The following is a 24,168-nucleotide window of genomic DNA, read 5'->3' on the forward strand; positions in this document are numbered from 1 at the left end:
GGCGCTCTGCAATAGAATTAGCAATTTTCTGCACGAACCAGCTTCCCGGATAAAATGACCCACAACCTGTGTCCACTCTTGATCCCACGTTGGGGATAGGAATTCTCAAAGCAGCAACTGAGCTTTGATCGTCTGTGCAAAAACACTGCCGTGTTGCAAGATGGTGACCATTTCAGTTGCTGCGAGGCCACATTGGGTACCGAGTCACGAACAGTGTGTCAAAGTTAGGAGGGCTTATCTCTGTTGCCCTTTTGAGGGACTGAGGAGCTGCTTTTAAACCTAGGTCATTCCTGAAGGCAATCTTGCCTCTCGCCTGAGGTGTGGTGATCCTCAGATTAAATCACCGCCGGTCAGCTCTCCCCCTCAAAGGGGAAAGCAGCCTCTAGTCACCTGGGACTATGGAGACCTTATCTTCAATGAACAGGACTTTATATTCCTCTCCCTGTAAATGCAGTTCAATTTTTAGAAAATGCCGACCTTGTTGAAATGTTTTTCTTCACCCATTAGATTGTTTTCTGGGGCCCAGGAGCTCTTTTTAAAAACAATTGTTCGTGGAGTGTGGGCGTTGCTAGCTAGGCCTGCATTTATTGCCCATTCCTAATTGCCCCTGTTCAGAGGCCATTTAAGAGTCAGCCATGTTGCTGTGGGTCTGGAGTCATAAGTAGGCCAGACCATCGAATAGAATCATCGAATTCCCACAGCGCCGAAGGAGGCCATTCGGGCCATCAAGCCTGCACCCACCCTGTGAAAGAACAGTCTACCCAGGCTCGCTCCTCCACCCACTCAACCCTATCCCCAGTATCCCCATAACCTAACCTGCACATCCCTGGACACTAAGGGGAAATTTAACATGACCTTTTCACCTAACCTGCACATCTTTGGACTGTGGGAGGAAACCGGAGCGCCCGGAGGAAACCCACGCAGACACTGGGAGAACGTGCAAACTCCGCACAGTCACCCAAGGCAGGTATCGAACCCGGTTCCCATCTGCTTTGAACATTAGTGAACCACATGGGTCTTTATGACAATCTACAATGGTTTCATGGTTCGACTTTTAATTCCAGATTTAAAAAAAAATTAAATTCAAATTTTACAATCTGCCGTAGTGGGATTTGAACCCAGAGCATTACCATGGGTCTCTAGGTTACTGGTCCAGTGATATTACCATTATGCCATCACTTCCCTTTTGAATCCACTTCGCTAAAAGAAAATTCAAACCCAGGCTTGAAACCAAAGTTGGCGCACCATTTAATGCCAAGGCTAGCAATAGATCAAAGCCACTGGTCTGGAAAACACAAACCGAACGACCCACTGTACCCTCCTTCTGAAAACTTTATATAGTTGTAATTTCAGGAACGGACACTGAGGCAGGGCTTCTAATCCAGATGTCTATATTACTCCATTGCTTTGAGAAATTGAGGTGAAGACCCCTGGGTGCCGGATGCCCCATAGCTGGTGGGAGGGATAGGGGGCGGGAAAAAGTTAGGGGCAGGAAAAAGTAAGAGTTGTCAGGTTGGCTGACGAGCTTGTACTGAAGGTTATGGGTAAAAACAAAACTGTTTGGCCAGGGGTTCCACAGTTGTGAGTTCCTGAGGAAGGTAATTGGCGATGCACTGAGACTTGACTTCAACATAGTGAGTAATTGAGCATGAGGAAGAGGATCTGCACAATAGATTTGTAACAAAGTCTTGAGACTTTGTAACAAAGTCAAAGACATCGCTGGCCCGACTAGTATTTCTCGTCAATTGCCCCGGAGAAGGTGGTGGTGAGCTGCTGCCTTGGATCACTGCTGTCCATGTGGTGTGGGTACATCTCCAGTTCTGTTAGGAAGGGAGTCTCAGGAATTTGACTCCGCGACGGTGTTGGAACGGCTCCGGGTCAGGATGAGGTACGACTTGGGAGTTGGTGGTGGTGTTCTCGTGTGTGCTGCCTTTGCTATCTCTAGGATAGCAGGCTTGGGAAATGCTGTGCGAGGATTATGAAGACCAAGACCGACTCGGTCCAGAAATGGTCACCATCTTGCAACACGGCAGTGTTTCTGCACAGACGATCAAAGCTCAGTTGCTACTTCAATGAGGCAGCCACTAAAGGTTGCTGTAGGGAAGGATGGAAGGGTGCGGAAGGGAGCCTTGGAGGCGAGAGAAAGATCAGAGATCTGCCGAAAGCCTCTTAGCCAGGGGAGAGTGAGAGAGATGTTTGAAGAGCCTCTCCAGATGTTAAGTGATTAAGTCTTGACAGAGACCTGAGTGTTCTTGAGTTTAAAACTAGGGAAACAAGATTCTCAGAGCAGTTTCAGCATTGCAATTATCGTCTTTTGAGTATATAATAATAATCTTTATTAGTGTCACAAGTAGGCTTACATTAACACTGCAATGAAGTTACTGTGAAAAGCCCCTAGTCGCCACACTCCGGTGCCTGTTCGGGTACACTGAGGGAGAATTCAGAATGTCCTATTCACCTAACAAGCACGTCTTTCGGTACTTGTAGGGGGAAACCGGAGCACCCGGAGGAAACCCATGCAGACGCTGGGAGAACGTGCAGACTCCGCACAGACAATGACCCCCAAGCCGTGATTCGAACCCGGGGCCCTGACGCTATGAAGCAACAGTGCTAACCACTGTGCTGCCTAGATAGCTATTGCTTGGATTTACAAAATGGGTTCTTCAGCCCATCAAAGAGCATGCACATCAGTGACGAATGGGTGCAGACAATGTGCAACAGATTTTCTTGAATCGAAGATGGGACCCACTGTGCGCTTTTGTTTAAAAATGATGTTGGCTTTGTAGGACTCGAATTCTGATTTGAGATTCTGTTAGGGGTGGGGAAGTGGAGAGCGTTTGTTTTGCAAGTGAAGCAGTAACATCAGCAAAAGGAGTTGCAGATAGGGTTAGGTAATAATTTGGATAGGTAAAGCAGCAGTGTGGCAGAGGAGATTGGCCTGTGACGACTCTTGAGAACAGTACATTGACAAGACTGTCAGAATTAATCAGGACCCAAATGGCAATGTAAAAATTCAAAAGTATTCCAAAAGATACAAGCTACCCCCTCATATTGTGAAATAGAACCTCCTTTTGTGTCGCAAGCTTCGCATACACCTTAAATTATTTTAGAACAGCGTGCAAACATGAGAGTGAGCATCATAGACTCCAAAGCAACACTGTTTCCCAGTCTGGCACTCACTTGTGTAACTATTTTGTAGATTACACTTTGTTCGTCCTGCACAAATATTGAAGTACGTTGTGAACAGAGAGAAACTGATTTTTCAGAACACACTTGAATATCTAGTCTAATTTTTGTTGAAAAATGATATAGACTTTGTAGGATTTGAGTCCTGATTTGAGATTCTGTAGGGTGGGGAAGAGGAAAACGATAGTTTTGCAAAATGGAATCTTTTTAACCTGTGAACGGTGCACAAACTGGGCCAGCTCTGACTATAACCCATATTGGCTATCAGCTCCGAGAACTCTTGAGCGTGTGGCTGATTAACCATTGCTGATTAGAATAACTTGAGCCCATTGTCCTGGGCCCATTGAACAGGGGGAAATGTTGTGAAAATTGGCCAAATTCTTCAGTCGTTCCAATGTTTGGGTTTCTGTTGTGCCGTGTTCCTATAACTTTACTGTACGCAGCGTGAACAATAAGAACATAAGAATTAGGAACAGGAGTAGGCCATCTGGCTCCTCGAGCCTGCTCCGCCATTTAATGAGATCATGGCTGATCTTTGTGGACTCAGCTCCACTCTCCGGCCCGTACACCATATCCCCGAATCCCTTTATTCTTTAGAAAGGCATCTATCTTTTTCTTAAAAACGTTTAAAGAAGGAGCCTCGACTGCTTCACTGGGCAAGGAATTCCAGAGATTCACAACCCTTTGGGTGAAGAAGTTCCTCCTACACTCCGTCCTAAATCTACCTACCTTTATTTTGAGGCTATGCCCCCTAGTTCTGCTTTCCCCGACCAGTGGAAACAACCTGCCCGCATCTATCCTATCTATTCCCTTCATAATTTTATATGTCTCAATAAGATCCCCCCGCATCCTTCTAAACTCCAATGAGTACAGTCCCAGTCTACTCAACCTCTCGTCATAATCTAATCCCCTCAACTCTGGGATCAACCTAGTGAATCTCCTCTGCACTCCCTCCAGTGCCAATATGTCCTTCCTCAGGTAAGGAGACCAAAACTGAACACAATACTCCAGATGCGGCCTCACCAACACCCTACACAATTGCAGCATAACCTCACTAGTCTTGAACTCCATCCCTCTAGCAATGAAAGACAAAACTCGATTAGCCTTCTTAATCACCTGTTGCACCTGCACACCAACTTTTTGCGACTCGTGCACCAGCACACCCAGGTCCCTCTGCACAGCAGCATGTTTTAACATCTTACTGTTTAAATAATAATCCATTCTGCTGTTATTCCACCCAAAATGGATAGCCTCACACTTGGCAACATTGAATTCCATCTGCCAGACCCTAGCCCATTCACCTAACCTATCCAAATCCTTCTGCAGACTTCCGGTATCCTCTGCACTTTTTGCTTTACCGCTCATCTTAGTGTCGTCTGCAAACTTTGACACATTGCACTTGGTCCCCAACTCCAAATCGTCTATGTAAATTGTGAACAACTGTGGGCCCAAGGGATCCTTGAGGGACCCCACTAGTTACAGATTGCCAACCAGAGAAACACCCATTTATCCCCACTCTCTGCTTTCTGTTAGTTAACCAATCCTCTACCCATGCTACCACTTTACCCTCAATGCCACGTATCTTTAGTTTATGCAGCAACCTTTTGTGTGGCACTTTGTCAAAAGCTTTCTGGAAATCCAGATGTACCACATCCATTGGCTCCCCGTTATCTACTGCACTGGTAACGGCCTCAAAGAATTCTACCAAATTAGTCAGACACGACCTACCCTTTGTGAACCCATGCTGCGTCTGCCCAATGGGACAATTTCTCTCCAGGTGCCCCGCTATTTCCTCCTTAATGATAGATTCCAGCATTTTCCCTACAACCGAAGTTAAGCTTTCCGGCCTATAATTACCCGCTTTCTGCCGACCTCCTTTTTTAAACAGTGGTGTCACGTTTGCTACTTTCCAATCCTCTGGGTCCACCCCAGAGTCTAGTGAATTTTGATAAATTATCACTAGTGCGTTTACAATTTCCCTAGCCATCTCTTTTAAAACTCTGGGATGCATCCCATCAGGGCCAGGAGACTTGTCTACCTTTAGCCCCATTAGCTTGCCCAATACTGCCTCCTTAGTGATTACAATCATCTCAAGGTCCTCACCTATCATATCCTTATTTCCATCAGTCACTGGCATGTTATTTGTGTCCTCCACTGTGAAGACTGACCCAAAAAACCTGTTCAGCTCCTCAGCCATTTTCCCGTCTCCTATTATTAAATCTCCCTTTTCATCTTCCAAAGGTCCAATATTTACCTTAGCCACTCTTTTTTGTCTTATATATATTTGTAGAAGCTTTTACTATCTGCTTTTATGTTCTGAGCCAGTTTACTTTCATAGTCTACCTTATTCTTCTTTATGGCTTTTTTAGTTTTCTGTTGTCCCCTAAAGATTTCCCAGTCCTCTAGTCTCCCACTAATTTTTGCCACTTTGTATGTTTTTTCCTTCAATTTGATACTCTCCCTCACCTCCTTAGATATCCACGGTCGATTTTTTCCCTTTCTACCGTCTTTCTTTTTTGTCGGTCTGAACCTTTACTGAACACTGTGAAAGATCGCTCGGAAGGTTCTCCACTGTTCCTCAACTGCTTCACCATGAAGTCTTTGCTCCCAGTCTACCTTAGCTAGTTCTTCTCTCATCCCATTGTAATCGCCTTTGTTTAAGCACAAAACACTAGTGTTTGATTTTACCTTGTCATTCTCCAACTGTATTTTAAATTCCACCATATTGTGGTCGCTCCTTCCAAGAGGATCCCGAACTATGAGATCATTAATCAATCCTGCCTCATTACACAGGACCAGATCTAGGACCGCTTGTTCCCTTGTAGGTTCCATTACATACTGTTCCAGGAAATTATCCCGGGCACATTCTATAAACTCCTCCTCAAGGCTGCCTTTACCAACCTGGTTAAACCAATCGATATGCAGATTAAATCCAGCAGTTTGCGGCACGGCAGGAGATGTGCTACAAGTTGTGAGCCGCCACAAACGGTTGCACAATCTGCACTACTCTGCTCACAACTCGGGGCACTCACCCTCAACCTCCTCGAAAGAATCTTCTGCAGATGGCATGTTGAAGCAGATTATACTCTCCACGGGAAGTTAGGGCTGGTATTCAGTGGCTTAAGGGTCCTTTTTGTGAGCAGGTTTACATTTCTACAATACCTATGCACTCGAAAGGGAACACATCAAGTGCGGAGTCTCAGTCCTGCAAGTGATAAGTCGTTCTTAGAAGTAAGGAGGAGGTATATGGGTTTTTAATTAGTAGTAGGGTGAAGGGTTATGGGGAATAGGCAGGAAGGTGGAGATGAGGCCGTGATGAAATCAGCCACGATCGTATTTAAAGGCAGAGCAAGCTCGGGGCTGAATGGCCGATTCTGCTCCTAGTTCTTCTGTTATCTTCTTTCTTTCCCTCTCTTTATATCTCTTTCCCAATGTGACTTTAATTCACTCTGTTTCCTGCTCCGTTGCTCTTCAGTTTCTTTATTGTTAAATTTCATTGGTGAAGGGGATAAACTCTTGGTCCATTTGCCTGCCAAGGTCCCAGAGCTGGCTTTCGCTCTGCCGCTAGCTGCTTGCGCCTGGAGCAACTTGCAGCACAAAAGGCTTTCAGGACTGGGGAAGCGTGAGAGAGGTAAGGTAACAAAGGAGCCACACAGTGAGATGCCCCACTCCAGCAATACCTGAGCCAGGGTAGTGCGTGACTTGTCAGAGCTGTAATCACCCGTCGAGGTGAGTTATTTCACCCGGTGCTGAAATAACTGGACCTCAGACATCATGGTTTTCTGCACCTTTAATTTCTGTTATATGTTTAATGTACCAAATGTTCTCTTTCACTTTCAGTCTCCCCTTGGACTTTGTACGACCTGCAGACCCACTACATTAGGAAGACGAATAGGTAAGCTTGCTAAAGTGACATGTCTTTAATTTCTTGCTAGATTGCTTTTACCTTGTGCTCTTTCTCCCCTTTTTAGACGAGTGGACGTTCCCCTATTCACACAGAGTCTCGCTCTCTGCTCATCATGACATAGTCCAGCTCAGGAACAGGCCATTCCGCCCATCTGGTCCATGCCAGTCTTTAGGCTCCATTAAGTCAGCTCCACCCCTCTGCAATGCGCCAGAACGGGACAATTTAAGTGTGGAGTGTCAGTCCAGCATAACCAGCTATTGCTTCCCCTCTCCGCAACTTATCTATTTTCCTCTTAACTGAATCTGTGCTCCTCCCCTCAACCACTTTGAGACAAACGTTCCACATTCTAATCATTCTGTGGGTAAAGACGTTTCTCCAGAAATTCCCATTGGATTCATTTAGTGACACTCCTATTCTTAGGGCTCCTAGTTTTGGCTTCCCTGGCAAGTGGAAAGGTCATCAATGTGATTCTCCACTGGCGGGATTCTCCGTTGCGCCTGCAGCGCACTCACGCCCGCAGGTTTCCCGGCGGCGTCGGGTGGCCACAATGGGAAATCCCATGGGCAGCTGACGGAAATGGAGAATCCCGCTGCCGGCAAGGGCGCACCGTTCAGGAGAACGCGGTTGGCGGACCAGAGAACCCGCCCCTTGTCTACCCTGCTTTTATAATCTCAAAGTCCCCTAGTTCACCTGCATTGCAATCCTCAACATCAAGCCGCAGCTAGAACATCTCAAAACCAACAACCTCAGGGCCAATTCCGTGCCAGATTTCAGGAAAAGGTCCTGAAATATTTCACAGCACCGGTAGTGTCCTGCGGTGACACAGTGGTTAGCACTGCTGCCTCACAGCACCAGGGATTCGTGTTCGATTCCAGCCTCGGGTGACTGTGCGGAGTCTGCACTTTCTCCTCGTGTCTGTGTGGGTTTCTTCCGGGTGCTCCGGTTTCCTCCCGCAGTCCAAACGTGCAGGTTAGGTGGATTGGCCGTGTTGAATTGTCCCTTTGTGACTAAAAGGCTGGTGTTTTGGTACGGTCACAACATAAAAAATGTGTTTGGTTCAGGCCGCTGGGAGAACCAGAGCAACATTTCAAGATGGGAGTTGTGCAAAGACGTGGAACTCCCCCAAACTTCTGAGCTGGGTTTGGGTGGGGTCGGGGTCGCTCTGACCATCAGCGCAGGAATTGACAGGCGCGCAAAGCGTCACAGCTACACGCCACGGCCTCATACCGATTCAGCAACTTCCTGAACAGCCCAGCAAGTTTTTATTTTTTCCCACTCATCCAATAACGCTTAAAATTGTTGCATTACCCCTTTTTAATTTAAAAAATAATGTCTGGTTTTCTGACACACCTAGTCTTCAGTTAGCTGGACTTGAAGTTCTGTACCTTTAAAACTGCTTCCTCATTCATATGAGTTGTATAGTTCACCTCTCTGCCTTCGCTCTGCTGGAAGATAAAGCCCCAACCTGTTCAATCCTCCCTGATAGATGTAACCGCTCAGTTATCCTTGAGGAATATTTTACACATCTTCTCCGTGCCTTGATATGGAGTCTAGAACTGAAAAATGCTCCAAGTGTGGGTCTAATCAGGATTCTGTCTGACCCCGGCCAACTCCTGGTCACTTGACTTGTCAGCATTCTGGTTTTGTCACCACAGGAGCTATCTGAACTGCTGAGTATTCCCAGCATTTTCTATTTTTACGTTGAGTGATCCCGTATCGCCCGTTCGTGCTTCCAACTCTGCTGTCGCCTGCCTTTCTCTGTTTAAAAAAAACCAAGAACGTCACTGTGGAGTTTAGCTGGTTCAATGTGAAAGGCCGGGCAGAGTGAATGTTAGCCAGGCTCAAACTGCAGCCGATATTCCGCAACGAGCCCTCATTGAAAATGTGGGAGCACGCGCGGCTGGAGGGAGAGGAATAAGGAAGAGCTTTCATTATCAAGCTTTGTCTTCCCCACCCAAAAAAAAGATATTTGAAAGCCGTTCCTGAAACGAAAGATTTGAGCTGGTTTCAGTCAGAAAGCAGTCAGGTAGCTGTTGAGGCTTCTGATCAGGAAACCCCTGCCCAATCTGTGCATTTGGGTCTAATTCCAGCTGACTGTTGTGAGCAAGTATGAATTGACCCTATTTTAAATAAGTTTGTTGAAGTATCCAATTCATTTTTTTCCAATTAAGGGGCAATTTAGGGTGGCCAATCCACCTAACCTGCACATCTTTGGGTTGTGGGGGCGAGATCCACGCAGACACGGGGAGAATGTGCAAACTCCACACGGACAGTGACCCGGGACCAGGATCGAACCCGGGTCCTCGGCGCCGTGAGGCAGCGGTGCTAGCCACTGTGCCACCGTGCCGCCCTGCTGAAGACTTTATATTGAGCGACGTTTCACCAATAACAGTTCAAAGCAAATGGGAACTTTGACGACGAACCTTCCTAACTATGATTTGCTTTTCACCTTTCTCATTTTTCACAGAAGGACGCCATTCGGCCCATTGAGTCTGCTCTGGCCCTTGGAAAGAGGACCCACCCTATCCCCGTATCCCCACGTAACCTTTTTTGGACACTTAAGGGCAATTTAGCCTGGCCAAACCACCTAACCTGCACATCTTTGGAGTGTGGGAGGAAACCGGAGCACCCGGAGGAAACCCACACAGACACTGGGAGAAGGTGCAAACTCCACACAGACAGTAACTCGAGACTGGAATCGAAGCCGGGCCCCTGGAGCTGTCAGGCAGCAGTGCCACTTTGCCGCCACTTTTTATTATGCAGCATCCGTTTCGAGATTGAAACAGGGCTGGGATTCATTTGTTTCTCAAATGTTTATCGCACTCCAAGCAGATGTTTTCCTAGTTTTCGTTCACGAAGTTACAAGAGAAAAGAAGGTGTGTAATATTTGTTCTTTAAATGTCGTTTCATGTCCGGCCATTCTTTGTCGCAGGCACCCCAACACGTCATTTCCCACCGGTAAAGGCTGTAACCCAACCAAAAAAGAAAAATGCCAAGCACTGCTTTCTTTGCGGGAAGAAAACTGGATTGGCCACCAGCTACGAGTGCAGGCAAGTAACACGTTCACCAATCTTTGGAGTGCTTTGCCCCACGTGGGCGGTCTCCCTGGTGCGCATTATGCTTTTGGTGTGCTGCCCCAGGTCGGAAGCCTGGCGCTCATTCTGTGACAGGCTACGAAAGTGCTGTGGCGAAGAATGTTGGGATGCGGTTAAAGTTGCCATTGTTACAAGGTTGACGCTGAAGAGTGGAACATGCTGGAAATGCACAGCATGCCAGTCAGCATGCATAGAGGGGAAAGGTGACCGACGATGGCATTTCAGATGTGTGCCCTGCAGTGTATGTCCAGCATGGTTGCTTTTATTTCAGGTTTGCAGCTTTGGTAATGTTCCTTTTACACATTAAACAGTGAACAATGTGTGTTAGGAGCAAGTAACCGTGGCTGTTGGTATGTTACTGAAGGGGCGACACGGTGGCACAGTGGTTAGCACTGCTGCTGCCTCGCCACCAGATACCTGGGTTCGAGCCCGACCTTGGGTGACTGTCTGTGGAGTTTGCGGGCGGCGCGGTGGGGCAGTGGTTAGCACTGCTGCCTTACGGAGCCGAGGACCCGGGTTCGAACCCGGCCCCGGGGGTCACTGACCGGGTGGAGTTTGCACATTCTCCCCGTGTCTGTGTGGGTCTCTTCCCCCACAACCCAAAGATGTGCAGGCTAGGTGGATTGGCCACGCTAAATTGCCCCTTCGGGGGGAAAAAAAATGAATTGGGTACTCTAAATTTATTTTTTAAAATGCTCCTGATAACATTGATTTGATGTGCTAATTGCATCTGGAAAATCTTGAAATTTTACTTGCTTCCGGACTTATTACAAATGTATTAATTGCAGAAATTACTTAATTACTAAACATTTGAGATACTGGGGAGAGGTGAGAGATACACGTGGGAACCTTTCCCTGTAGATTATGTTTTCTCTGATTTATTATTTGAAATGTGGAAGGATTTAGATTCTCCGGATGTGTTGACAGTCCAAGGTGCTTTCCTCATCTGCTCTCGAGTGAATATCGGTCTTCTGCAGCGTAATATTTTTCAGAATGTAAAGAATGGCTGTCACAGGTCATATGGCCCTGTGCGTCTGCTGTGACATTTAATAGAATCAGTGATCTCACATCTTCATCTCACTTAGCTGCCCACCACCTTCTCCCTTTCCACCCCCCTCCCTTTCCTCTATATCCTTTGATATCCCGGATATCTGTCTTAAATGTACTCGATGTATCCATACCTCTCCGGTATAGAGAATTCCAAAGATCCTTAATCCTCTTGAGTGACGACATTTAAAAATCTTGAAATGATGCGCCCCTTATCCCGAGACTGTGTCCAAACTCTTCAGCCAGTGGAAACAGTCTCTCGCTTCTATCCTGTCAAGTCCCCGCAGAACCTGTCATATTTCAATGAGACCGCCTCTCATTCTTTTAAATTCCGGAGATTACAGACCCAATTTACTCAGCCCCTCATCATCGGTACAACCCTCTCACCCCAGGAGCCAGTCTCGTGAACCATCGCCATACTGCTTCCAGGCGCGTTTGTCCTTCCTTAGAAAAGGCCACAGCCTGCATGCATTCCCTCCATTCTGTTTTCTCTCCTTTAGCCAATCGTTCATCCCTGCTAATACATTCACCTCAATTCCACGAGCCCTGATCTGTTTTTCTGTTCACGTTTAAGATAGCCAAAGATTGTGGGCTTTCAATTTTAAAGTTGCCGGTTGAAATGCTCTCTTTACTTTGACCAGAAAACAGCTGCGCTTCCTCACTTGCTTGCACCTGGTTAGGGTGCACTGGATGCAAGAATAACCATGAGTAAGCAGATATCACCACAGAAAGGGGAGGCTTTCACACAGTCCGTCCAGGCTGGATTGATGCCTACCTCCCCACTGCTAAAGGACACGGGCTTGCCCAGCACACCACACCTTTGTTTGTTAAAGTTGTCCCCGATGTGAGTTTTTTGTTTGTTTGTTTGTGATGCCGCTGCACCCCGATAGCGGCCCGAAATCATCAGCTGGTAGCTGAGTGGACTGTAACGCGGCCTATCGTTGGGGAATAAAACACTAAACCACGTTCCTCAAACTACAGGTGCGGAAACAACTTCTGTGCGACACATCGCTATGCCGAGACTCATGAATGCACATATGACTACAAGACAGCAGGAAGGAGATATTTGCAGGAGACCAACCCTGTTGTTAGTGCGCCCAAGCTTCCGAAAATCTGACCCCCGTTAGTGCTGCGTGCAACTCCTCTGGTCAAACTGTGCTAAAATGAACAAGAAGAAGTATTTAACTGTTTTGCTTAATTTTGACATTGGTCTGGAAAGACAAAATTGCCAATCAGAAGCACAAAATGGATGCTCGGTATTTATGTATTATGTAAACACTATTGTGGGTTTTTAGTTTGCATCTTAATTCTTTTTAGTAAATTGTCAGTGTAAAAACAGAATGAATTTCCTGAAGATTTATGCTGTGATGAACTTGGTTTCTAATGAATGCCGATGTTTTGTTAACTTTATATTCGGTGCAGTCAATGCTCCATTAGCAAATCTTTCAACGATGCACTTTATTAAAACCTTGTCACTACTGTTTGACTAAAACCCTAAGGAAGGGAGGACCTTTTTTTTTGAAGAAGGCATGTGCATTACGTCTTTGTAAAATAACATTTTAAGTACTTGTCTATTTTAACATTGCAAGTCCTTGTTAGAAGTATATTTATTTCACGGTGAAGTTTTTTTCTGTCTTTCTGCTGCTTTTACAAGATGTTGAGACCATTGATGACAGGACTCAGTGACAACTGCACTTGGCTCCCATGCTGGGTTGGTCGTGCAATATCTCTAGTTTTTAAAAATTATTTCCAGTTTTATGCACTGTATCAAGTTAATCCGACACCTCCCTGGAAACATTTTGTGAGGCGATTTTAAAAAAACTCGTTTGTCTATCTCTTTGACCGAATCTCAGAAATTATCCGCTTCTTAATTCCTTGCTTCCATTGCCATATCAAACACACCTTGGCAGAGTGAATCTTTTTTGTATTCTCACAATTTTTTAACGTAAGACTCTATACAGTACTGTTGATTTGTTTTTGGGAAATAAAAAAAATTAGAGTGCTGTTAACAAGATTTGAATAAAAATTGAATTTATTTGCACGTATAATTTTTCTAAAGTTTGCAGGCAACACCTAGCCGATATTAAACTAATTTATATCAAAAGCACCAATGGCATTTTGGAGTTTGTACTTTGCTTTGATAACGAGTTCATCCTATTCATGACAGGACCCGACTGTTTAAGGAAATAATAAAATCCAAAAGTGCAGATTTGGAACTGAGACAATATCAGCTGGAAATCCGTAACTGGGTCCGCTGTCAGCCGCAAAGGGGCAGGCCGATTGGCCTCCTGAGATGGGCTTTAACAAATACAGTCCAAAAGAAGAAGAGAAAGGGCCCACAAAGATGATCCGCAGGATTGAAAGGTGCCAATGAAAAATGGAACTACTCGAAGTCTGACATGACGGCAGAGAATCAGATGGCTGGGATAAATGAAAGGATATTTCTGTCTGCGGTGGTTCATGCAAGTTGATTTGGCTCGATAAGCTAAGAAAAGACCTGTTGCCCCACAATTTGGTAGCAAGGAGAAGCAGCCAGGTGGTGATGGTGGAATTGCTACTTTTCAGACTGGGTGCTATGACAGTGAATCTTGGCTCCTGCAGATATAGTTGCACTCTTATTGTATTGGGAAATACTTTATTTTCAGTGAGGTATGCTCTTGAATTGCAAGTGGTAGTAGAATGAGACACACAGGAGGTGTATTAAACGTTTCAGTTTAATTGCATCATTTAACGTCCTTTAATAGCAAAGCGCAACTTATTCACTATGTCTGTTAACAGGGGGCTTGAGTTTAAGAGCCACGGGGTTATGCTGCAACTATACATGACCCTGGTGAGACCACATTTGGAGTATTGTGTGCGGTTCTGGTCACCTCATTATAGGAAGGATGTGGAAGCATTGGAAAGGGTGCAAAGGAGATTTACCAGGATACTGCCTGGTTTACAGGATAGGTCTTATGAGGAAAGGTTGAGGGAGCTAGGGCTCTTCTCTTTGGAGCGGAGGAGGATGAGAGGCGACTTAATAGAGGTTTATAAGATGATGAGGATAGATAGAGTGGACGTTCAGAGAATATTTCCTCGGGTGGATGTAGCTGTTACAGGGGCTGGTTTAGCTCACTGGGCTAAATCGCTGGCTTTTAAAGCAGACCAAGGCAGGCCAGCAGCACGGTTCAATTCCCGTACCAGCCTCCCCGAACAGGCGCCGGAATGTGGCGACTAGGGGCTTTTCACAGTAACTTCAGCGAAGCCTACTCGTGACAAGCAATTTTCATTTCATTTCAAGGGGGCATAACTATAAGGTTCAGGGTGGGAGATATAGGAGGGATGTCCGAGGTAGGTTCTTTACTCAGAGAGAGTTTAGGGTGTGGAATGGACTGCCTGCTGTGATAGTGGAGTTGGACACTTTAGGAACTTTCAAGCGGTTATTGGATAGCCACATGGAGCACACCGGAATGACGGGGAGTGGGATAGCTTGATCTTGGTTTCGGACAATGCTCGGCACAACATCGAGGGCCGAAGGGCCTGTTCTGTGCTGTACTGTTCTATGTTCTGTTAATTTAGTAGGGCAGCGGTGGGCAACCTGTGGCCCATTTGGGTTCTGATTGCGACCCACAAGATATTTTGTTGACCGTTGTCCACGCACAGGGCTGCCACATTCCTCTGGTTTGATTCCGGGTTTTTTCCTACCGTTATGACTGAAGTGATTTTTCTTTTCCTATTGGAATGACTGAAGTAGAACATAGAACATTACAGCGCAGTACAGGCCCTTCGGCCCTCGATGTTGCGCTGACCTGTGAAACCGCTCTCAAGCCCATCTACCCTATTCCCTTATCATCCATATGTCTATCCAATGACCATTTAAATACCCTTAGTGTTGGCGAGTCCACTACTGTTGCAGGCAGGGCATTCCACACCCTTACTACTCTCTGAGTAAAGAACTTACCTCTGACATCTGTCCTATATCTATCGCCTCTCAATTTAAAGCTATGTCCCCTCGTGCTAGACATCACCATCTGAGGAAAAAGGCTCTCACTGTCCACCCTATCCAATCCTCTGATCATCTTGTATGCCTCAATTAAGTCATCTCTTAACCTTCTCTCTAACGAAAACAGCCTCAAGTCCCTCAGCCTTTCATCTTAAGATCTTCCCTCCATACCAGGCAACATTCTGGTAAATCTCCTCTGCACCCGTTCCAATGCTTCCACATCCTTCCTATAATGCGGCGACCAGAATTGCACGCAATACTCCAGTGATTTTTTTTTTTTTCCTACCGGTATGACAAGTGATTTTTTTTTTCTTACCGGTATGACTGAAGTGATTTTTTTTTTTCTTACCGGTATGGCTGAAGTGATTTTTTTTCCCACCAGTATGACTGAAGTGATTTTTTTTTTCCTACCGGTATGACTGAAGTGATTTGTATGTAAAACAAGGGCAAGTGAGGTGTGTACTGATGGCTCACAGCATTGACGGTGAGAGCCGTGCGCTCCCTTTGCGTCCATTTTGTTCTTGCCCTTTGACAGTGATGATTGTTCTATTAACATATAAAAGATTGAGCATTTTCTGTAACTGCGTGTACAGCATTTGCTGTACTTCCAATTGCTGGTGTGATTCTCATTGGACTGTGCTGCTTTTAAGTTTATTTTCCTTCTGCTCCTCTAACCTTTGGCATTGGATATGGCAGCATCTGTGGAGAGAGAAATGATTGACATTTCAGGTGAATGACCTTTTTCACCAGAAGTACTTATTTTGTGTGACTTCTTTAAAAAAAAAAAAAATAACATGAACAAGACTCCTGGAACTCCATAGTATTTGTAAGGATGCCTGGTTAGAGGGAGTTCTGATGGAAGATCAATGATCTGGAATGTTAATTTAGATTTATTGTCACGTGTACCGAGGTACAGTGAAAAGTATTGTTCTGCGTACAGTCCAGGCAGATCGCTCCATAATGAAAAAACATAGGACATACGATAAATACACAATGTAAATACATGGACATCGGGTGAAGCATACAGAGTGTAGTACTACACAGTACAGAAGATGCGTGGAGAGATCAGTTTGGTCCATAAGAGGGTCATTCAGGAGTCTGGTAACAGCGAGGAAGAAACTTTTTTTGAATTTGTTACTGTGTTGTCGTCAGACTTCTGTATCTCTTGCCCGGAAGAGGTTGGAAGAGAGAATAATCCGAGTGGGAGGGGTCTTTGATGATGCTGCCCGCTTTCCCCAGGCAGCGGGAGGTGTAGACAGAGTCAATGGATGGGAGGCAGGTTCGTGTGATGGACTGGGCGGTGTTCACGACTCTCTGAAGTTTCTTGCGGTCCTGGGCCGAGCAGTTGCCATACCAGGCTGTGATGCAGCCAGATAGGATGCTTTCTATGGTGCATCTGTAAAAATTGGTAAGAGGCAATGTGGACATGTCGAGTTTCCTGAGGAGGTATAGGCGCTGTTGTGCTTTCTTGGTTGGAGCGTCGACGTGGGTGGACGAGGAGAGATTGTTGGTGATGTACACACCTAGCAATTTAAACCTGTCAACCATCTCCACCACGGCACCATTGATGCAGACATGGTTGTCGATGACCAGCTCCCTAGTTTTGCTGACATTGAGGGAGAGATTGTTGTTACACCACTCCACTAGGTTCTCTACCTCCCTCCTGTACTCTTGACACATCAGTGTTTGAGATCTGACCCACTACGGTCACATCATCAGGAAACTTGTAGGTGGAGTTGGAGCCAAATTTTGCCCCACAGTCGTGTGTGTACAGGGAGTATAGTATGGGGCTGAGTATGCAGTCTTGCGGGGCACCGGTATTGAGGACTAGCAGCGGAACATTTCAAAAGCAGTGGCAGGATCAGAGTCAGCTTGGATTTATGAAGGGAACATCATGCTTGAAATATCTGTTGGAATTCTTTGAAGATGTAACCAGTACAGTCGATGTGGTATATTAGGACTTTCAGAAGACGTTTGACAAAGTCCCGCAGAAGCGATAATTGTGCAAAATTAAAGCGCATGGGATTGGGGAAGTGTATTAAGGTGGATAGAAAACTAGTTGGCAGAGAGGAAACAAAGAGTAGGAATTAATGGGTCCTTTTCAAATTGGCAGGCAGTAACTAGTGGGGTGCCACAGGGATCGGTGCTGGGACCCCAGCTATTCAAAATATATATATATTTTTTTTAACTTAGAATACCCAATTATTTTTTTTCCAATTAAGGGGCAATTTAGCATGGCCAATCCACCTAACCTGCACATCTTTGGGTTGTGGGGGTGAAACCCACGCAGACACGGGGAGAATGTGCAAACGCCACATGGACAGTGACCCAGGCCAGGATTCGAACACAGGTCCTCAGCGCTGCAATCCCAGTGCTAACCACTGTGCCACCATGCTGCCCTTCACAATATATATTAATGATTTGGATGAGGGAACAAAATGTATCATCTCAAAGTTTGCAGATGATACCAAGTTGGGTGGGAGGGTGAACTGTGACAAGGGATCCTGCAGCAAGACCTGGACAGGTTGGACGAGTGGGGAAATCAATGGCAGATGCAGTATAATTTGGATCAGTGTGAGGTTATTCACTTTGGAAGCAAAAACAGGAAGGCAGGTTACTACCTGAATAGTTGTAAATGGGAGAGGGAGTATGCAGCGGGACCTGGGTGTTCTTGTACACCATTCGCTGAAGGCACGCATGCAGATGCAGCAGGCGGTAGAGAAGGCTAATGGTATGTTGGCCTTCATTGCGAGAGGATTCGAGTACAGGAGCAGGGATGTGTTGCTGCAATTGTACAGGGCCTGGGTGAGGCCACACCTAGAATATTGTGTTCAATTTTGGTCTACTTTTATGAGGAAGGATGTTCTTGCTCTCGAGGGAGTGCAGCAAAAATTTACCAGACTAATTTCCGGGATGGCGGGACTGTCGTACGAGGAGAGATTGACTATGTTAGGATTGTTTTCGCTGGAGTTCAGAAGAATGAGGGGGGATCTCAGAGAGACTTATAAAATTCTAACGGGACTGGACAGGGTAGATGCAGGGGAGATGTTCCCAATGATGGGCGTGTCCAGAACCAGGGGTCACAGTCTGAGGATTCAGGGTAAACCATTTCAGAGAGAGATGAGACATTTCTTCACACAAAGAGTGGTGAGCCTGTGGAATTCATTACCACAGGAAGTAGTTGATACTAAAATATTGAATATATTCAAGAGGCGGCTGGATATCGCACTTGGGGAGAATGGGATCAAAGGCTATGGGGAGAAAGCAGGATTAGGTTATTGAGTTGGATGATCAGCCATGATCGTGATAAATGGCGGAGCAGGCTCGAAGGGCCAACAGGCCTCCTGGCTCCTATCTTCTATGTATCTATGGAGGAGGTTTTGTTGTTTATCCTTACTGATTGTGGTCTATGGGTCAGGAAGTCAAGGATCTAGTTACAGAGGGAGGAGCCAAGACCTAGGTTTTGGAACTTGGCTGGGAATATGGATGTTAAAGATGGAGCTGTAGTCAATGAATAGGAGTCTGACGTAGGAGTCCTTATTGTCGAGATGCTTCAGGGGTGAGTGTAGGGCCAGGAAGATGGCGTCCGCTGTGGACCAGTTGTGGTGGTATGCGAATTGCAGTGGATCAAGGCATTCTGGAAGTATGGAGTTGATGTGTCTCATACCAACCTATCGAAGGCACTTTTAGTAAAAGTTTTAATCAAGTTTTCATTTTATACAATACAAAATAAACAAATCTGTGCAGACCAGATACAGTTTGCAAAACCCAACATTGGAAATAAGCCCCCGCAAACGCCCCCCACCCCCACCCCGTCCCCCCTTTTAATTATTTTGAAATATTCTATATTGACATGTTTACATATTGTTCACTATGCGAGCAGTGAGGGAGACTGTGCCAATTACACCACAAATTAATTTCCTTTTTGTCTGTTCCCCGCCTCACCACCCCCTTCCCTCGTTGTTTCAGAGGGCCCTTCACTGTAAAGTGGGTAGTCATTAGTTACTTACAAGTGGGCAGTGCCCCCCCCATCCCCTTTTGTTGTTGCCCCTGCCCCTCTTTTCCCTCCCCCTCCCTGTTTTTGGACTTCTCTTGGGAGTTCCCATTCCTGTCCTCTTGATTCTAGGCTCTCTGGCCTCTATGTCGACTGTTCTCAGCACCCCCCCCCACCCCCACTCCTTTCCCCGGTGGCCCCTTTTCCTCCCCCCTCCATTTCCTGCATGCTCCCTGTGATCCCGTCGGCTCTTGGAACAAGTTGGTGAACGGCCTCCACGCTTTGTGGAAGCGCTCCTCTGACCTTCAGATGGTGAACTTGATCTTCTCCAGGGAGAGAGATTCTGATAGGTCAGCCAGCCAGTCTGCAGCTGTGGGCGGTGCTGCTGATCGCCAGCCGAGCAGGATTCTTCGGCGAAGAGAATCCAAGGCACGGGTGTCGGCCCTCTTCCTCATGAGTACTTCTGGCTGGGCACGGCACTACCATCATCCCCACAACCTTGGACATTGCCTCGAAGAGCATTGTCCAAAACCCGACAGGTCTGGGGCAGGCCCAGAACACGTGGGCGCGGTTGGCCGGGTCTCCCTGGCACCGTTCACATTTGTCCCTCGCCTCCGGAGGAAGCTGCTCATTCGAGTTCTCGTAAGGTGCGCTTTGTGCACCACTTCCAGCTGTGTATGGCCTCGCGCATGAGGAGGTGGAGTTGGCCCTGATCAGTGCTTCATTCCAGATTCCCCACCCTAGCTCCTCAACCCATTTTTCCCGGGTTTGGTCTAGTGGGCAGCACGGTCTTTCTAAAAGCCGTCCTTGCAGCTCCCCACAGTTTCCTCTCCCCAGAGTGTCCGTGTCCAGCATCTCTTCTAGCATTGCGCTTTTTGGGGTGGGGGGGGTATACCCTTGCGGGGAACGTTCCTGACCTGTAAATGTCAGAGTTTGTTCCCGTTCGGTAGGCCCAGTCCCTCTGTCACCTCCTCTGGGGTCGCTGTCTGTCACCCGTGTAAAAGTCCCGAACCGTCAGTGTCCGCCATCCTGTTTCCTCCTCTTGAAGGTGGCGCGAGCACGGCTGGCGCAAACCCACGGTTGCCGCAGATGAGGGCCATGAAGGCCGTAACAGCCTCCCCGAACAGGCGCCGGAATGTGGCGACTAGGGGCTTTTCACAGTAACTTCATTTGAAGCCTACTTGTGACAATAAGCGATTTTCATTTCATTTTCATTTCGGCCAGCCCAAAGTGTTGCCTCATCTGGGTCCAGGTTCTCAAGGTCTCTACCACCACTGGGCTGGCTGGCGGGGATGGGAGCGCTGTCGTGGCAAGGGCCCAGAGGGGCATCCCTATACATGAGGACTCCATCCTCACCCATTCATTGTCTACAGGAATAGTGCCAGAAGACTGGAGGATAGCAAATGTTGTCCCCTTGTTCAAGAAGGGGAGTAGAGACAACCCCGGTAACTACAGACCAGTGAGCCTTACTTCTGTTGTGGGCAAAATATTGGAAAGGTTTATAAGAGATAGGATTTATAATCATCTCGAAAGGAATAATTTGATTAGAGATAGTCAACACGGTTTTGTGAAGGGTAGGTTGTGCCTCACAAACTTATTGAGTTCTTTGAGAAGGTGACCAAACAGGTGGATGAGGGTAAAGCAGTTGATGTGGTGTATATGGATTTCAGTAAAGTATTTGATAAGGTTCCCCACGGTAGGCTACTACAGAAAATATGGAGGCATGGGATTCAGGGCGATTTAGCAGTTTGGATCAGAAATTGGCTAGCTGGAAGAAGACAAAGGGTGGTGGTTGATGGGAAATGTTCAGACTGGAGTCCAGTTACTAGTGGTGTGCCACAAGGATCTGTTTTGGGGCCACTGCTGTTCGTCATTTTCATAAATGACCTGGAGGAGGGGGTAGCAGGATGGGTGAGTAAATTTGCAGATGACACTAAAGTCGGTGGAGCTGTGGACAGTGCAGAAGGATGTTACAAGTTACAGAGGGACATAGATAAGCTGCAGTGCTGGGCTGAGAGGTGGCAAATGGAGTTTAATGCAGAAAAGTGTGAGGTGATTCATTTTGGAAGGAATAACAGGAAGACAGAGTACTGGGCTAATGGCAAGATTCTTGGCAGTGTGGATGAGCAGAGAGATCTCGGTGTCCCTGAAAGTTGCCACCCAGGTTGAGAGGGTTGTTAAGAAGGCGTACGGTGTGTTAGCTTTTATTGGTAGAGGGATTGAGTTTCGGAGCCATGAGGTCATGGTGCAGCTGTACAAAACTCTGGTGCGGCCGCATTTGGAGTATTGCGTGCAATTCTGGTCGCCGCATTATAGGAAGGATGTGGAAGCATTGGAAAGTGTGCAGAGGAGATTTACCAGAATGTTGCCTGGTATGGAGGGAAGATCTTATGAGGAAAGGCTGAGGGACTTGAGGCTGTTTTCGTCAGAGAGAAGAAGGTTAAGAGGTGACTTAATTGAGGCATACAAGATGATCAGAGGATTGGATAGGGTGGTCAGCGAGAGCCTTCTTCCTCGGATGGTGATGTCTAGCACGAGGGGACATAGCTTTAAATTGAGGGGAGATAGATATAGGACAGATGTCAGAGGTAGGTTCTTTACTCAGAGAGTAGTAAGGGCGTGGAATGCCCTGCCTGCAACAGTAGTGGACTCGCCAACATAAAGGACATTCAAAATGTCATTGGATAGACATATGGACGATAGGGATTAGTGTAGATGGGTTTTAGAGTGGTTTCACAGGTCGGCGCAACATCGAAGGCTGAAGGGCCTGTACTGCGCTGTTATGTTCTATGTTCTATAACTATGGAGGTTGAGGGGCGACCTGATAGAAGTCCACAAAATTATAAAGGGCATGGACAGAGTGGATAGTCAAAAGCTTTTTCCAATGGTGAAAGAGTCAATTACTAGGGGACATAGCTTTAAGACATGAGGGGCAAAGTTTAGAGGAGATGTACGAGGCAAGTTTTTTACACAGAGGGTAGTGGGTGCCTGGAATTCGCTGCCGGAGGGGGTGGTGGAAGCAGGGACGATAGTGACGTTTAAGGGGTATCTTGACAAATACATGAATAGGATGGGAATAGAGGGATACGGACCCCGGAAGTGTAGAAGGTTTTAGGTTAGACGGGCAGCATGGTCGGCGCAGGCTTGGAGGGCCGAAGGGTCTGTCCCTGTGCTGTATTTTGTTCTATGTTCTTATGCAATGTGGATTAATTTTGTAAAATAATTTTAGTTTTACGGGGAGAGGGGAGTGATGCCTGAGATTCGAGGATGGTTAACCACGCTAAAAAATAGGCTTCTTTAAACAATTCATTGTTCATTTAAGCAGCATTTAAGTGCCACCTGCACAAGACTCACCAGGTGGTTTAGTTCAGTAAAAAGGCAGACCTGTATCGGAGGAACACAACAGCAATGTGGCCCAATAAATATCTAAGCTTGCAAACAATCAATCTGTTGTTTGCCAAATAAGCAGCTAATGACCAACTTCTGCCAAGTTTTTTTTCTGCGGCTGTGGAGAATTCTTCAGCTTCTACCCGCTCATCACCCCAGGATTTTGACCCCCTTCGAATTGACGGCTAAGTTCCCCCTCGTGCGATGCCCCTTCATTTGCCTCCCCTCACCCCTTTTTTTCCCCTCATCGGGCTGACATTTTTTCCCCCCATCTGCTGTGCCCGCCTCCGATCATGTCCCTTTCCCTTGTGCAGAGTCTACCCTCTACCATGAGGGAATGGCCTGATTAAGCAGGAAAAGGGCCTCATTCTCCAGCAACAGTTCAACGGTCGGGGGGAGAGGGGGGGGGAATCCTGGAGAGATGACCCTGCAAGCCCTTGTCAGGATACATAACTCGCTATGGAAACGTATTCTTTCTATACTTGCCCCCTGGTTCTTTTGCCCAGCATCTTAAATCTGCACCCTTTAGTTTGTTAGGGGAATGAACAGATAGGTGGTACCGTGGCACAGTGGTTGGCACTGCTGCCTCACAGCGCCAGGGACCCAGGTTCGATTCCGGCCTTGGGTGCCTGAGCGGAGTCTGCACGTTCTCCACGTGTCTGCGTGGGTTTCCTCCGGGTGCTCCAGTTTCCCCCCACAGTCCTAAGATGTGCAGGTTAGGTGGATTGGCCACGCTAAATTGCCCCTTAGTTTCCCAAAGGCTAGGTGGGGTTGCTGGGTTACGGGGATAGGGTGGAGGCGTGGGCTTAAGTAGGATGCTCTTTCCAAGGGCCGGCGCAGACTCGATGGGCCGAATGCCCTCCTGCACTGTAAATTCGATGATTCTCCGCGTGTCTGCACAGGATCCCTTTGGATGCTCCCACAGTCCAAAGATGTGCTAGTTAGGTGCATTGGCCGTGCAAAATTGTCCCTTAGTGATCAATGGTTAGGTGGGGTTATGGGGACGGGGGGAGAGCGTGCCCAGGGAGGGCGCTCTTTCAGAGGATCGGTGCAGACTCGATGGGCCGAATGGCCTCCTTCTGCACTGTAGGGATTCTATGATTTCGTACTCGTCACCCCTGACTTAGTCAAATGCTTATACACCAGTGAACTTTACACACCCTGAGGACCTGAATCGGCAGAACTCTCCTGTGAGTCCTCGGTTAGGATCACTGTGTTAGGATCCCAGAGAGAACCCAACTATTTTCAATTGGTAAAAACTGTGAGGAAATGTTACGTCAAACAGGAGTAATAACACTGACCCACAGGCATCTTTTATGTTAAAACACACTTTAATTTAAAGACATGTTATGATGTGCAGGGTAAGTGGATTGGGCATGCTAAATTGCCCCTAAATTGGAAAAAAAAGACATGTTACGGTACCCTGGGCTCGCGTGTGGTCATTTCCAGCCCCACTTGACCCAGAGTCATAACATAATTGAAATTAATAAATAATTATTAAAAAACACCCAAAGTCTTTGACCCTTAGTAGCCCAATAATGACAGTCACTAGTGTAATGATATCTATAGT

General features: G+C 46.7%; 1 protein-coding gene across 1 annotated transcript in view; it reads left to right on the forward strand.

The window, feature by feature from the left end:
• zfand4 (zinc finger, AN1-type domain 4) overlaps positions 1-13,342 on the forward strand; it is a 61,903-nt gene extending 48,561 nt beyond the window's left edge. Inside the window, exons 8-10 of the mRNA XM_072491839.1 lie at positions 7,027-7,081; positions 10,026-10,143; positions 12,217-13,342. Of these exons, the coding sequence (XP_072347940.1) occupies positions 7,027-7,081; positions 10,026-10,143; positions 12,217-12,352 (309 nt within the window). The 3' untranslated portion in view covers positions 12,353-13,342. The remainder of the gene's footprint in view (positions 1-7,026; positions 7,082-10,025; positions 10,144-12,216) is intronic.
• The last annotated feature ends 10,826 nt before the right edge of the window (positions 13,343-24,168 follow it).

The sequence above is a fragment of the Scyliorhinus torazame genome, chromosome 28 (assembly GCF_047496885.1).
Source record: "Scyliorhinus torazame isolate Kashiwa2021f chromosome 28, sScyTor2.1, whole genome shotgun sequence".
Classification (NCBI taxonomy): Eukaryota; Metazoa; Chordata; class Chondrichthyes; order Carcharhiniformes; family Scyliorhinidae; genus Scyliorhinus; species Scyliorhinus torazame.